Source organism: Misgurnus anguillicaudatus, chromosome 3, assembly GCF_027580225.2.
Source record: "Misgurnus anguillicaudatus chromosome 3, ASM2758022v2, whole genome shotgun sequence".
Classification (NCBI taxonomy): Eukaryota; Metazoa; Chordata; class Actinopteri; order Cypriniformes; family Cobitidae; genus Misgurnus; species Misgurnus anguillicaudatus.
In genome coordinates, this window is record NC_073339.2 from 26,049,606 (window position 1) to 26,066,008 (window position 16,403).

The 16,403-nt window shown below is 40.5% G+C and overlaps 1 protein-coding gene across 1 annotated transcript in view; it reads right to left on the reverse strand.

Annotated features, from left to right (window-relative positions):
* The window catches only part of prkx (protein kinase X-linked), a 377,186-nt gene that overhangs the window by 15,857 nt on the left and 344,926 nt on the right, over positions 1-16,403 (reverse strand). Inside the window, exon 6 of the mRNA XM_073863571.1 lies at positions 10,968-11,025. Coding sequence (XP_073719672.1) covers positions 10,968-11,025 — 58 coding nt within the window. The remainder of the gene's footprint in view (positions 1-10,967; positions 11,026-16,403) is intronic.

The following is a 16,403-nucleotide window of genomic DNA, read 5'->3' on the forward strand; positions in this document are numbered from 1 at the left end:
GGTAAACTCATATTCATGTAGATTGGGATTAAAATAAACTTCTTCATGAGCCACAACATTGTCAACATACCATAGTTTGACTTGTGACAGTGGCGGCACCTAGTGTCTTGCGCTCAAACAACACTAAGAGAGAGCTTACGAATGGTCCAGACCAACCTTACGAAAGTGTGACTTACAGAAGATATACTTACTAGGGATGTTAACAATTAATCAATCTTCGATTAATTGTCGATAAGAATTAAATCGATAAAACTTAACGATTGTCGAAAAAGCAAGCACGTGTGTCCGGCACCTGCGCAAAGCACATACACAGCTGGTGAAAAAACTTACCAAGCGCGAAGAAGTTAAACTAGCCATGATCACAACGATGCTCGATGCCAAACACACACTTGGGCTTTTTGTCCTCATTCGAGACGAGGCTGGCTGCTAACGTAACAAAATTGCATCCGCAGAGGATCTGAGACGGTCCGATGCCGAAAATCTAAACACAGTTAGGATACTGAAAGCAAAGACCCTCTTCAGGGAAGCCTGCAAGATTTGCATAGCAGCGCTGCTAACGCTGCTTTAAACAGGGAAGGCGTCCAGAAGCCGTTTTTAATAAACAGATTAAAATGAAAAACTTAAATTCTGGCAAGAAACTGTTAAATGTAAACTGTAACTGACTGTCGTTACACTCTGAACGCCCGCAACATATATCATTGATCATCATCATGACTGGCTGAGGCGCTACACGCTAAAAACTGTTGTGGGTTTTCTAATGGAAGGTTGAAGTCTTCATAACATAAGCATCTTTGCTGAAAGTACGCCGCAGGTCTAAAGCTGAGGTAACGATGGGAAAAGTGCCCTTTCGTGTGCTTCTTGGATATATCATTACAACAAGCGGTGTATCGACGACTCAGAAAGCGAGGTGAACAACTAGAAAAATAACACTTGATGATAATGAAACTTTTATTTTGTCATGGATGCATGCGACTGTGCAGAGTGCCCGTTATGAGGCGGAGTTTACTGTGTCTATTAGTCATTATATTTTGTTACGAGATTAAATTGATGATTTTTATCAAAACACCAACTACATTGACTCATTTTACAATCCCACTAGCATATTATTTAGACAAAATAAAATCTTTTAATTCGCGTGAGGAAGCTTGCGTTTTTATGCACAATTTTATGTCATTGGCTATATGCCACTGCTGTAATGGCTTATTGCACTATTACTGTTAACGATTATTCGATTGATTGATCGTTAATTTAAATGATCATCGAATATGGGAAAATGCATAATTTGACATCCCTAATACTTAGCGTACGAACGTTTCGGGAATCATGCCATAGAGTTAAGAGAGAGGTTAAGGAATAGGTTAAGAACTACTTAGCGATAAGAACGTTTTGGGGAACCGGGCCCTGATCTTTGAAGGGCGAGTTTGACCGGACTCATTCAACCGCATGTGCATACAGAAAATTGCTCACTTTAGCATCTTTTAGCAGTTAAATTGTTTAAAGCAACACTATGTAGTTTTTTTACTTTTAAATAATGTCTCTAAAATTATTTCAGTGATAGAACAACTTTTAACTGGACAAATTGTACTGTTGCTGTAACCTGAGCAGCCTCCTAGCTGCTACAAGCACACTCTGAAAGTGGCGGTGGAGGGTAGGAAACACAGCCCCGCCCCTCCCCCTGCCTGCAGAAGAGTGTCTGATACCAGGTACTGTTGCGCTTTTTAACCACATGGGGGAGCTGTAAGTCATTTTTACATGGAAACTACATAGTGTTGCTTTAAAATCACTTAAGTGTTAACATTTGCAAGCCTTTGAAACACGTGCAAAGATCAACTTTCACCCTATTTAAATTTGCGTATTATTCCGGAAATCACATGCAAGCCGAACTGTGGGTCGTGATTTGTACGGATCACGGATCAACTGCGATCTGTTACACCACTAATTAGTAAAAAACAAACATCTTGAGTTACTTGGTAGCCTACAATATTTACCTCTTATGATTGATCATTAGAGACTTGGGCTTGAGTAGGTTACTGGCTGGTGGCAAGCTTCTCATTCTCCGATGAGTCAATGACGAACGGGAGTAAACTTTACCGAGTATTGCACAGAAATCTTGCCAAAGAACGAAAAAATAACCGTATTAACCGGTTACCATTATTTAAAATAAATGTTTCTGTTCTGGAACATATATTTTTTGAAAGTTTCTGGTTTCGTTTCTGTTCCTTGCAAAACATCAAAAGTTTATGGTTTTTGTTCCATGAAGCGGTTCAAAGCCTTGCTTTAAACAAATGACCTTAAACATACAATGTGTAGTTTTTTTAGTATTTTATTAGTCAAAATCAGTGTCTTTATTTATAAATATGTCCTCATTGGTGAGACCTCTGACAATGAGCTCACTTTTCTTTGTAAGCTTTGAATTTCTTCTTTTTATTTACATTGAACGGAAGTCCAAGGAGGCTTCCATATCGTTCCACCATATAGAAAAACTTTAATAGCAGAGAGGGACAAAAAGCACTAGGCTAACGCAACACGTTTCCACAACATGTTTCGTTCAGAACACGTGAACTAACTGAAATGGACAAGGAGATCAATGACTACATAATGGCATTTGGAAAAGCGAGGTGCTAGAGAGCACTATTTGTTTGCATGCAAAATACAATTTCACCACTAGATGGGGAAAAATCCTACTTACTGTCCCTTTAAGCAACAGCTACTTCATTCAACATCTGAGCAAAATGTAAAAGGTTTTGTCTCAAATTTATACAACACAGACAACACTCTTAAGTGTTAAAAGACCGTTTTTTTTTATCTGTCTTTATTGTTTCATAGAAAGTAAGTAGAAGATCATTGCTAACCTAAAGAAATATTTCAGAAACCCCTCAGGCCAATGCAGTTCACTTCGGGACTATAATGGCACTTTTCCATTGCATAGCACCCCACGGTTCGGTCCAGTTTGGGCCGGGCCAGCCCACTTTTGGGAGCTTTTCCATTAGGTGCAGTACGTAGTACCGAATACTTTTTTTCGTACCACCTCAGTTGGGGTTCCAAGCGACCCGAGATGATACCAAACGTGACGCGAAAACACTGTAGATCACTGATTGGTCTGAAAGAAACATCACGACCCGCGTCATTGCTATAATGTTAGCTTTATATATTGGGCGCATGGAATGTGCACACACTCCTGGACAGAGACGATGCAGACAGACCACAGAGGAGAACAGCCATGATTGGTAAAGAACTCGCCAGATACAGCATTGATGTCACAGCCCTGAGCGAGACCAGGCTCGCGGGAGAAGGAGAGCTCTGCGAAAGAGGCTCTGGTTACATATTCTTCTGGAGTGGCAGACCTAGCGAGGAGCGGCGTGAAGCAGGCATTAGTTTTGCAGTTGAACAACTCTTGTCGGAAAGCTGGCAGGACTTCCCAAGGGAGTGAACGACAGGCTCATGACCATGAAACTCCCACTGATGGCTGAAAGGAAGCATCTCACCATCATCAGTGCCTACGCCCCAACCATGACCAACCCAGATGAAGTAAAGGCAAAGTTTTACGAAGAACTTCATACTGTCATTGCCGATGTTCCAAAGGTGGACAAACTCATCTTGCTAGGTGACTTCAACGCAAGAGTTGGCATGGACAATGCTGCCTGGGCAGGAGTCCTCGGACATCATGGAGTGGGCCACTGCAATAGCAACGGTCTTCTTTTGCTCCAGACCTGCGCTGAACATGAACTGCTGATCACCAATACGATCTTCCGCCTCCCTACCTGTAACCGGACGTCATGGATGCACCCCCGCTCAAAGCACTGGCATCTTATTGATTACGTCATCGTGAGGAAGAGGGATAGGCAGGATGTACGAGTGACCAAGTCCATGTGTGGCGCTGAATGCTGGACAGACCACTGCCTCATTATCACAAAGCTCAACATCCGCATTCAGCCTAAACGACGCCCACAAGGGAAAAAGGCCCCCAAACGGCTGAATGTTGCCAAGTTGAAGTCCGCCAGATGTAAGCAGTCCTTTGTGGACGCTCTGGAAGAGCGTTTGGAATCCACCTCTCCGGACAACCAGAATGTTGAGGCAGATTGGGCGTCACTCAGAGAGTTGATCTACACCACAGCTACAGAGACCCTGGGGCACCAGACCAGGAAACATAAGGACTGGTTTGATGAGAACTGCGAAGACATCAAGCAGTTATTGAATGAGAAACACCACCTCCACCAAGCTTACCTCAATAACCCCAAGTCCACGGCAAGGAGAGATGCATTCAACAACATACGCAGAACTGTACAGTCCTCAGGATCAAACCCCCTCCTCAGCGCAGACGGTAACACTCTCATCACAGAAAAAGAGAAGATCTTGGAGAGGTGGGCCGAGCATTTCAACAATGTCCTAAATCGCCCTTCGACAATCAATGACGAAGGCATCAATCGTCTCCCCCAAGTGCCCACCAACGAAGCACTGGATGGCCCCCCCCAACCTTGTTCGAGACCCAGAAAGCAATTCGTCTTCTCTCCAGTGGCTAAGCACCTGGTTCAGACGCCATACCAGCTGAGGTTTACAAGGAGGGGGGATCAGCCCTGAATAAAAGGCTCCACCAGCCATTTCTCTTGATATGGGAGCAAGAGACGATTCCGCAGGAATTCAAAGATGAATCCATCATACATATCTATAAGCAAAAAGAAAGTAGACAGGCTTGTGACAACCACAGAGGCATATCCCTGCTTTCTATCGCAGGAAAGATCCTTGCCAAAATCCTGCTCAACCACCTCACAACCCACCTTGACCAAGGACTCCTGCCTGAAAGTCAGTGTGGATTCCGAAAAGAGCGAGGAACCATCAACATGGTATTCGCTGCCAGGCAGCTGCAAGAGAAATGTCAGGAGCAGAATTCCGACCTGTTCTCCACATATGTCGACCTGACCAAGGCTTTTGACACCGTCAGCAGAAAGGGTCTGTGGAAGATCATGGCCAAGTACAGTTGCCCAAGGAAATTCATAGAGGGCATGCATGCCAGAGTCCAGGACAGCGGAGAGTTATCTGACTGGCTCCATCAGCCATTGCCTGGAAAGCCCTACGTTAAGCCCAACATCACTGTCAACGGCCAGAGACTCAACACAGTGAACCGTTTCACGTACCTAGGCAGCACACTGTCTCAGACTACCACCATCGATGACGAAGTGAACGTCAGAATTGCCAGAGCCAGCTCTACTTTTGGCAGGTTGTACCCAAATGTCTGGAACAGAAGAGGCATTACCATCCAGATCAAGCTGAAAGTATACAGGGCAGTGGTGCTCCCCACACTGCTATATGCATGTGAAACATGGACTGTGTATCAACGCCATGCTAGAAAGTTGAACCACTTTCATACAACAAGCCTTAGGAAGATTCTCGCCATGAAGTGGCAGGAGAAAACTCCAGACACAGTGGTATTGAACAAAGCAGGTCTCCCTAGCATCTTCACCCTCCTGATGCAGTCCCAGCTTCGCTGGGCAGGGCACGTAGTCCGAATGCCAGACGAGAGACTGCCAAAGAGACTCCTCTACGGCGAGCTCCAGCATGGCCAGCGGTCTCGCGGTGGGCAAAAGAAACGCTTCAAAGATACCCTGAAAGCCTCACTGAAAGCGTTTGCCATCAACCCAGACATGTGGGAACAAGCTGCAATGGACCGATCCACCTGGCGCTTCTCCATCCACAAAGGTGCCAAGACATGCGAGGCAAACAGGATCATTGCCGCAGAAAAGAAGAGGCAAACCCGAAAGGCCCGTGCTGTCAACCCTCCTGGAGACATCCCACTTGTCCCATGTCCCTTCTGTTCCCGAACCTTCTGTGCCAGGATCGGCCTCGTCAGCCATCTACGCACGCACAGACAGAGTCAGTCCCGGCATGCCTCGGATGACTAGAGTGGTCTTCGTCGACTCGACGGACGAACTATATATATATATAACTTTTAGTGTTAGCTTGCGCTGTCTCGAGCAAACATGTTGTCATCTGTCCTCTGCTATAAGTTCCCAAACTCCCTTTTAGCGATGAAAAATATCCACATGTTGAGAATCAGGAACACCATAACAGTTTTTTCCAGACTTGCAGTTTGTGACGGAACATTCGCGACGAGCACGTCAGCATTATATGCTTAAATGCAACTTCAATGAGGTTCAGCGGGGCGCAGTCGGCTAACGCCACGGGTGTTTGAACAGAAACTGTCATGTGACACAGAGGTAGTGATGAACGCGATGTGCAAACATCTATTTGTGGTGGCCAATTTTAATTTTGTGGTGGACTGAGAAATAAATAAATGTATGGGAATGTGCAAGGACGCTCTCCTCTCACTTGTATGATGTCACAGCTGTAGGCAGCACAAATATAACGACACGCCTATAATCCCTCCCACTGCGAAGTGATACTAAACTCGGTGGAAAAGATAACCAAGCCAAAGTGAGGTGAGCTGACCCGACCCAAACCAAACCAAACCGTGGGGTACTATGCAATGGAAAAGTGCCATAAGAGATACACATTCACTCAAGTGTAATAACAGATATCTGCACTTGTGAATGACTGCTGCCAACAGGACCTGGGGCCTGATGTATAAACGTTGCGTAAGCACAAAATGGGCATAGAAATATGCATACGCAATTTTCCACACATATATCGGGATTTATAAAAATAAACTTGCCATAAATAAGTGCGCACCATACAGATGCTCTCTACTCTACGTATGCACTCTTTTTAAGCAGAGTGAAAGAACACAAACGTTGTTCTTGTTTTTATACACATTTAGTTATAAAATTCCTGTTTCATTTATGAAAAAAAAAAAACATTTAAAAGTATTTAAAATCATTGTTTTTTATATTCTGGTCTCATCTGCTTAACTGTAAATAGTATGCTTTTTAAGGTTTGTACTGAATTTAGTTTTTTTTATATTACCGTCTTAATGGATGCACCGCGTATAATACATCATTGTCTTTATGTTTTATTATGGGAAACACTTGACGCGAAACTCAGAGTCCTGCAACGGGTCTGGTACCTGCATAAAAGTGTCTAAAACGGGTGGATTCCTAAAATTCACGGGCGGGGATGCGGGCGGATAATTAACTCTGTGCGGGCGGGTAGTAGCGTGAATGAAAATATGTGCAATATTTGTATGTCTAAATTACCATTACACGCACAACATATGGCATTTGACCCATCACGTCACCACCACTGCGACAGTGCGCGACCTTTGTTGATGCTTCTCGTAGCCAAGTTGGAGGGACCGTTGCAGGAGTTGCATAAAGTTTTGCTGTTGATAGCTAGAAGCTGGGAACGTCTTCTCTTAGAAAGCATTTCGAGACTTGTAGGAGCACAACAGGTGTTGTGTAGTTAGGCTGTATTTTTCCTTGTTCTTTTCTCATTAATAGGTCTATTTGTGTATAGTTATCAGGTTCCATAGCCTATTTAGGTGCCGATGGTAGGCTACTTGAATGGCGCAATACAAAGCACAGTTTAGCCTGTTTCATTAGCCCATTCATGACGCTGTTGTGATGTTGAGAGAGGTACGAGATAAAAAATAAAGCACTTTAATTAGAATGATTTTAGCGTGTCATTTATGCGTGTGCGGGTAACGGGCCAAATATTAATGGGTCTGGGCGGGTGCGGATTTACTTTTGATATTATGACTGGTGACGGGCCGGATCTGGGGTATTGAACTTTGCCGGTACGGACGGTAGCGGGTCTCCAAAAATGGACCCGTGCAGGACTCTGGCGAACCGTATAATATATTTATAATGTAAACATATTCCAAAATATATTTCAGCAAATATATTTTTTGTCCATTTTTTTTATATTTTGAAAGTATTTGGCGTATGGGTAAGTAGCGGTTTTTGGACATGACAGGTTTAAATCGGACAGCGAAGATATTTTCCTTCCGTTTTGTAACGTCACATGGATGGAAAATCCATATTAATGATATGCAGACCACATTATGCCCAGTAAAACTAAGGGTCGTATACTCCATATATGGTTGTTTTGGGAGGAGATGGGGCAGAAAGCACGTACGCACAATCTTCCGCTGACTGGGATTTATGGAATTTTGCGCAATATGCATGGTTTTATAAATCTGAAAACTTTGTGCGTACGCAAATTCTGCCTTATGTGCGTACGCACACTTTAAGAATGGAATCTACGCAAAGTATTATACATGAGGCCCCTGGCCCTGCTGTGGAAACAGTGCAAACACAGCTGTGATTGAACTGCATGCTCTTAAACTGCCTCTCTATGTGAATAAGACAACTGAGCACACTGAGTGAAAGAGAGAGGAATTTAAAATCAACAACAGACACATCTAGTCTGAGATCTCCACCGAAAAGCAACATCTTCTAAAAACTGTTTTGTATATTTGTCTCAGCCTCTAAGACTCTGTTTTCCATGTTATTTTCTGCGCTTTAAAATTGATTGTTTGCACAGTCATTCTGTAAGTAATAAAATGTGATTCATCCACTCAGACAATGAGGTCAATGTGCCGAATCTGGTACAACAAGTAAAAGTCGGCATTAGAAGAGAGAATGGAAAACTGGAACCTTTGCCTTTTACTCATGTCTGAGGCTGAGGTGCTGAAATCATGATCAGAATTTAAATGACAGAAGCTTTTACAAATTCATGCAAATACTGTGTCCAAAATCATCCTGTTCATTAGGAAAGAATGGGTAAAACAGAGGGTATTGGACTTGGTCTCAGAGAATATTACAGACTTTGCATAACGTTACATACGTGCCACATCACAAACAATAAAAATATTGATGCCTTTAAGAAAAACAAGATTTATATCCTATGTTGGACCGCATACAGATGTGGTTTGGATCAAGGTGTTCTGACTACAGAAAAGAAATAGATTTGAGATGGATAGTGTTTACAAGTAGGGCTGTCACGATTATGAAATTTGGTTGACGGTTAATTGTCTAAACATTGTGGCGATTATGACAATTAATTGCCTGTTTGGGGACTTTGGCGATTATGACGATTAATTGCCAGTTTTACTGCTTTGACATGTAATTCTCATAATTTTTTTGTTTGTTCGTGAAATAATTTCCACACATTGGTGTAATTATTTCAATGAATTATTTTGCCAGGTTTACCTGACAGTAAATATTAATACACATAACACATATATATTTGAAAGTAATTATTTAAAGAATATATCTTTCAAAAACTGAAAATTATTTAAAAGAAATAAACACAATAAAGTGTGAAAAATAACGGAAAAAAAAATGCAATCAAAATAAACTGAATATAGCAGAACACGCCTTAAATAATAGCCAATCCTGCTAAGGTCATATTAGTACTGGACCACATGTCTGTAGTGGCTGCAATAAATCAATTCCTGACAGATCCTTAAGAATAGCATCCTTCACTTCTAGGGGTGTAACGGATCACAAAATTCAAGGTTTGGATCACATTACGGTTTTTGAGGCACAGATCGAGTCATTTTTCGGATCAGCAAGAAAAGTGGTGGGAAAAATTAGACAATTATTTAATCATCGTGACAGCCCTATTTACAAGTTATTAACTGCAATATGTATATATAAGCAGAGCTAATTCCTCACATGCTGGGAATAAAAATATGATTTATAACTGTAGCTAAATGGGAAAATGAAACCCAGATACAACCACTCAAAAACCTCCCATCACATCACCATTACAATATTCGTCACATATCTCGTCAATCAAGAGTCTTTCCGCAATACCGCAACTTTTTAAACCCGGAAGTATTGCCCTATGGCAAGCAGCTGCATGTCCGTGTCTGTTTTAAAGATCGCTCTGAATGGGAACTCTATGAAAAGTCCGTCACAAAAATGGAATTATCTCTGCTTTTTGCTCAAAATGTGTTTTTGCAGAAACCTACCCATATTCAAAAGCTGATTACAAAAGAACTACTGAAGGTAGGATGAAACGGTTTTTTTTGTTTGAAAGCAGAGGGTCTGTTCTTTCATTTGGTATATTCTATGTTTATACATTTAAAGAAGAACATTTTCTGGAAGGCATTAAACTTTTGTGAAAATCATGAAAAACGCTGGCGCTGGCTGGCAACTTTTTTTAAAAACGCTGGCGGTGAAAGAGTTAAATAGGCAGTTGGTTGAATACCTAAAGTGAAACCATTTTGGAAAAGGGCTTAGTCTGCAATTTCTCTACTCGCATACACCTTGTCTGACTGAGGTTGGAAGGAGGAGATAGAGGGAAAGTTGCCTGTTGTCAAAACCACTCTCGAGTGCTTAGGGAGTCTCTCCATAATATTTCACTGTATCTGTTACGGATTTTAGCGCCAACACCCCCGTGTTCAGTTAACTCAGTCACCCGAATTCTAATACAGACTTCATAATACCTTTCACCGATTAATTACGCTCCACCTGTTCCTCGTCATTGGGCTTATTTAACCTGGGACTCATGCACACTTTCCTTGCAAAGTCTTGTTTGCCTAGTGCCACATTTTTGAGTGTTTTCCCTGTGTACCCGAGTTTGTTTTCTTGTTGTGACCATTTGCCTGTTTACTGGATTATTGAGTTTGTTTGCTGCCTGTTTCCTGGATTGTGTATTTATGCTGCCTGCCCCGACCCTGGACTGTTTACTACTTATGATATATGCCTGCCCCGACCAACAGCCTGCATCCGGTTTGTGAGTTTATGCTGCTTTGTCCTGTTTACTGCCTGAATCATCCTGTGATTGTGCTTAATAAAGCGTTGCATATGGATCCAACCTTGGTTGAGTCGCTACAGGATCCAATCCAGGACTAGCATTGCGGTTTATTTAAAATACAAAACTGCTCTAGAAACAAGATGACCATTAAGACCATTAATAAAAGATGAAAGTATTGTCAAAACTGATATCTTAGGAAAGATACCAGACATAGATTTTCGCTGAGATGCTTTCCTTAAACATTCACGAAAAACAGTAAAACTGATCTTAGATCTACAAAAAATAATTTCCACCAACTCTATGCTTACCTTCATATTCCCAAGTCTTCTTGCCCGGTCAACCACCAGAAATTTCTTGATTAGATCTCTAACAAGGAGAGAGAAAAGAGAACATAAAAATCATAATGATAGGAAAAAGCACTGGATTTAGGGCTGGGCGAAAAAACGATAGTGATATGTATCGTCGTACACCTTTATCGATAGTGATAGAAAAAAGCGTTCAATATGACGCATGTTAATGAATTACTAAAACTGCATTGTAATACATTACATTGCCATTCCTATATCTTAAACAGCCTATTATATGCCTTGATAAAGGAGCGTGCCTGCGAGTGACAAGCAACCAGACAATAACAAGTGTTGCTGTGGGGTTCAGTTGCGCCATCGCCATGGAAAAGCACAAAAATGTGTAAAAATGAGTGCTGTTGTTGAGGAGATCGTCAATAATAAAAGGAAATGTTAGCTCGCCAGTGTGGCAGTTCTTAGTTTTTTTTGTTTTTTTCCATCTAAGAAGCATCGGAACAATATTGTGTGTGTAAAGGACTATTCAGATTAGTTTTACATAGGGAGGTGGGGTAAAGCAATTTTTATCAGAGCTTCTCAGTAATTTTAGTCCCATCCGAATGCTCCATGTCAGTAATCATTATGGACAATGTAAGTAAAGATTACGCGACTTTTACCTTCTGTAAAAAGGTCCGGAGATATTACCCCAGGTAATACAAATCGGTAATGCTTTATATTACGACCCGCAATGTACCGCGTAATTAAACTGAATTTACAGCGTACCTATTTGTAACAACAGAGTACCTCTACAGTACTTACTGGTAGGTATAAGGGTATATGTAAATATATATGTTACATGTTAAGTTTGGGGTAATAAGTGGGAAAGAATATGGAAAATTATAAATGATTTAAACTCTATTTTATAACTACAGGGTACCTATTGTAATATTACGTGTTAAGTATGACTTACGTCTGGGTAATATGGTCTATTGATTATTTGTTAGTCTATTGATTTAGATTTTTTTCATATTCACTACTTAACAGATGAAAGTGTAATGTATACAGTCGATGTCTACGAGCCACGTCTGCAAATAAATATAACAGCACATCCCTTTTATTTCAGTATTTTATAATGGCAAAAGTGCAGTTGCTTTAATTTGATAATCTGTGTTTTAAGGCAAGTACAATAAAAATTATAGAAACTTGTACCTCTTTGATCTGTATATGTAAGTAGGAGTTACCATGTAACTCTTAGGTTTGCAGGCTTTAAATTAAAGTGGTGCTTGTTGCTCCCTTGTTCTGTGTATTTACCAGGTAACTCTTAGGTTTGCGGGCTGTAAATGAAAGTGGTGCTTTGTTCACCTCTTGTTATAAATTTAGTTACATAGGGTAAATAAACACACACAATATTGTGATTTTTATTTTAAAAACAACTTATTTCAAAACATCTTTACAACACTATATTTAAGTCAACATTAACATTAAAATCGTTTGTTGCTCTTCTTGTCCAACAATGACTCGGATGTTGAGTTGATGTAGTCAACAAATGTAGCTTTTCTGCATTACATATAAAAAACATAAATTTAAGCCTCCAGTAAACGTTTCTTCACTGTGCCTTGACAAAAACTGAGTTTTCTATGCCAGTTATTATGGAACTATTAACTTTAGGCTAACAGATGTGCTAGCTAATGGCACTTTTCCATTGCACAGCACCCAACGGCCCGGCCCAGTCCGGGTCGGGTCAGCTTTCTTTTGGGAGCCTTTCCATCGGGTGCAGTACGTAGTACCCAATACTTTTTTTCGTACCACCTCGGTTGGGGTTCCAAGCGATCCGACCTGATACCAAATGTGACCTGAAAACACTGTAGATCCCTGATTAATCTGACGGTATTGTACCGCCATAAAGATAGTTTGCCGTTTTTACATTCAGACTTCTTTTAGGCTGTGAATTTGCGGCGGGCTGCTTTTTGTATGTAAAAAAAATCACATTCTATTTATTCTGATTTGTGAATTCATGTGATTCCGGACCCAATATCAAATATTCACATTTTATTATTATTATTTCCCTTTTTATGTTACCGCGTACAACTCTCAAAGCTGAACACCTACAAAATACGGTCGTTTTGTCCAGCTTGATTTTTGAATTTTTTCACAGTACAGTTTTCACGTCAAGTCACGTGATCAGATCCAAAATAATATTTAAAGTCAAATTTGATGGTGTGGGATGGTTGACGGTGTGGGAGGTCATTTGTATGAATTGCAGGCCTTTCGTGTTCATTCAAAGGCAAAAATCATCATTATTCTGCACTATAAAGTTTTCACAAATAGCACAGAAGTGTATTTAATTTGTGAAATGTTTCACGGATCCGAAATAATATTTATAGTCCAATTTGACTGGTGTGGGAGGTCATTTTTATAAATTATGGGCCTTTCGTGTTCACAGGTAGTACTGAAGTGTATAGAGGGTATGCATATGAAGTCATCGTCGGCGAGAGGGATTGGGGTTACGCCCACTGAGTGGCAAAAGACAGAGCGGCAGCATTTGAGTACAGCGTGACATCGCCGAAAACACGGTGAAAGCGCGTCGAAATGGAAAAAAGCTGTTGTGAGATAGACTGTACTAACAGATTTAACAAGAATTCGGAGATATCCTTTTACACACTGCCAAAAAACACAGAAAGGAGAAGTAAATTGATCATTCACACCAACTTCCACAGACCACAGGTGGGTTGATAAGTTGCTAGGGTCACTATCAAGCAGAGGTTTTACTTTCTACTCAAACATATTTTTTCTAGTATTTGTATTTTATCTGTGTTTTTCTTTGGAAAACATACATTCCAAAGCAATTTATCATAATTTTTACTCTATTAAATTTCATAAATAGTAAGTTTTTGTTTTACATTTAATATTTAAGTACATTAACATACTTTTACTCAAGTAAAAGTACACAATTTAAATGTAATTAGGTATCAAATACATTTTAATATGCAGTATTAAAGAATACACAGTATGATTCCATGCTTTAGACTGTAGTGAAGTAATGTTTTTCCCATGAGGAAAACACGTCTAAATGAGAAACAGCTGTTGTGCGATAGACTGTACTAACAGATTAACAAGATTTTGGAGCTATCATTTTACAGACTGCCAAAAAACACTGAAGGGAGAAATAAATAGATTGTTCATGTCAACGTCCACAGACAACAGGTGGGTTGATAAGTTGCTAGGGTCACTATCAAGCAGAGGTTTTACTTTCTACTTAAACTTATTTTTTCTAGTATTTGTATTTAATCCGCGTTTTTCTTTGGATAACATACATTCTGATAATAGTCAGTTTTACTGGCATTTTTGCAGCAGCCCCTATGAAAGCCAGCCATTTTGTTCCACGTTTTGCCATTCAACCGGGCGAGCTCTCGCTTGGTCACATGGAAAAGTGACGTCAATGCATACCCTCTATTTGATCCATGAAATGTTTCACAGATCGGAAATAATATTTAAAGTCCAATTTGATAGGTCATTTGTATGAATTGCATGCCTCTCATGTTCATTTAAAGGTAAAGATCATCATTATTGTGCAGTATACAGTTTTCACAGATTATACTGAAGTGTATTTGACCTGTGAAATGTTTCACAGATCCGAAATAATATTTAAAGTTAAAATTTACTGCTGTGATTTACTGCATTATACGGCAAACTAACAATTCAGTTGTAGAATATCGTCAATTGTGAGTACATTTGTTTGTGAAAGTTTTCACAAATCAGGCTCTTTCTAAAACAAGTAAATTGGCATGATTTTTGATTGCGTGTTCATTGAAAATAGCTGTTAATTGTAAAAACGTGTATTTGCCATATTCCGCATAAACGGCTTCATATGACTTGACTGTACTGTGAAAAATTCACAAATTAAGCTGGACAAAATGATGGTAGTTTCAGTTTTGTATGTGTTTAGTTTCGGGAGTTATACGCGGTTAAACGTTAAAGTGAATATTTGACATTGGGACCGGCATCACATGAATTCACAAATCAGAATGAATATTGATGTTTTTCACATGCAAAAAGCAGCGCTCTGCAGATTCACAGCCTAAAAGAAGTCTAAATGTGAAACCGGCAAACTATCTTTACGGAGGTGAGAAACCACCACTACAGCGTCATCGCTACAATGTAGCTTTACCTTTATTATGTGCTAGCAACATAAAGAGCACACGATCAGTCCAGAGGATTAATATCACAGGGGTCATATTGTCTCTTTTTCATCTAGCCTATCGAAGTGGCCATTTCTAAAGCAGGACACATTTCAAAAAGTTTTGCTTTTGCGTCTTCTTTCTCTGTTTGTGGAAAAAGAATGATGTTTATGGTAAGGATCTAAGACAGAAGCGGTCTGCCCGAGTGCGCAAGACAGAGGCGGTCTGCCCGGATGCATGCGAGACAAAGACAGACCGCGTCATCTTGCGCTCACGCGTCTCCGTGCAGCTTCCATGCTTTTGCGTCTTCTTTCTCTCTTTGTGGAAAAGAAAGATTTTTTTTTGTAAGGGTCGAGGACAGAGGCGGTCTGCCCGAGCGGATTAGACAGAGGTGGTCTGCGTCATTTACAGGTCATCCACATATTAAGGATAGAAAAGTGACGAAATGTCTGTAGGCACGTGTGGACACGCACAATGCGTTAACATATTTTTTTCTTTTAACTTATAATATTAATTGTTCAAACTGTTGAATGTTGAAATTGAAGAAATGTTGAAGGAAATAAAATTCACTTTACATGTTTCTTAAGTAATTTGCACATGTTTTGTATTAAAGATAAATAAATCATGCATGCTATTTAACACTTGTCTTGCCAATAAACCACAAAACTGTGGGAATTTGTTGATTACCGACCACGGAAAAAAAAAATCCAAACCGGCCCAGCCCTACTCCAAACATCTATTTGTGGTGGGCAATTTTAATTTTGTGGCGGACTAAGAAATAAATAAATGAATGGGAATGTACAACGGCGCTCTCACTTGTATGATGTCACAGCAGGAGGCAGTGCAAATATAAAGACACGCCTATAATCCCTCCCACTGCAAAGTGATACTAAACTCGATGGAAAAGCTAACCACGCCAAAGTGAGGTGAGTTGATCCGACCTGACCCAAACCAAACCATTGGGTACTATGCAATGGAAAAGTGCCATAACCTGCTGCTAACACTAGCTGGCAACTTTCTTGAAAAAACATTGTTTGAAACGTTGTTCATGTATTAACAAAACTTGTCACCTTATCCAGCGATCCTGCTCACATCACTCGCAGCCATACTCCAGTGTAGAAAGTTTTTAAACCCTCTTAAAAAAAATGTCACCACACCATCGTGTTCCAGCAGACCTACTGCAGACGGGCGTGCACACTAGAGCCCGACCGATATGCGTTTTTTCGGGCCGATGCCGATACAGATATTAGGGAGTAAAAAAAGAGCGATAACGATATATCGGCCG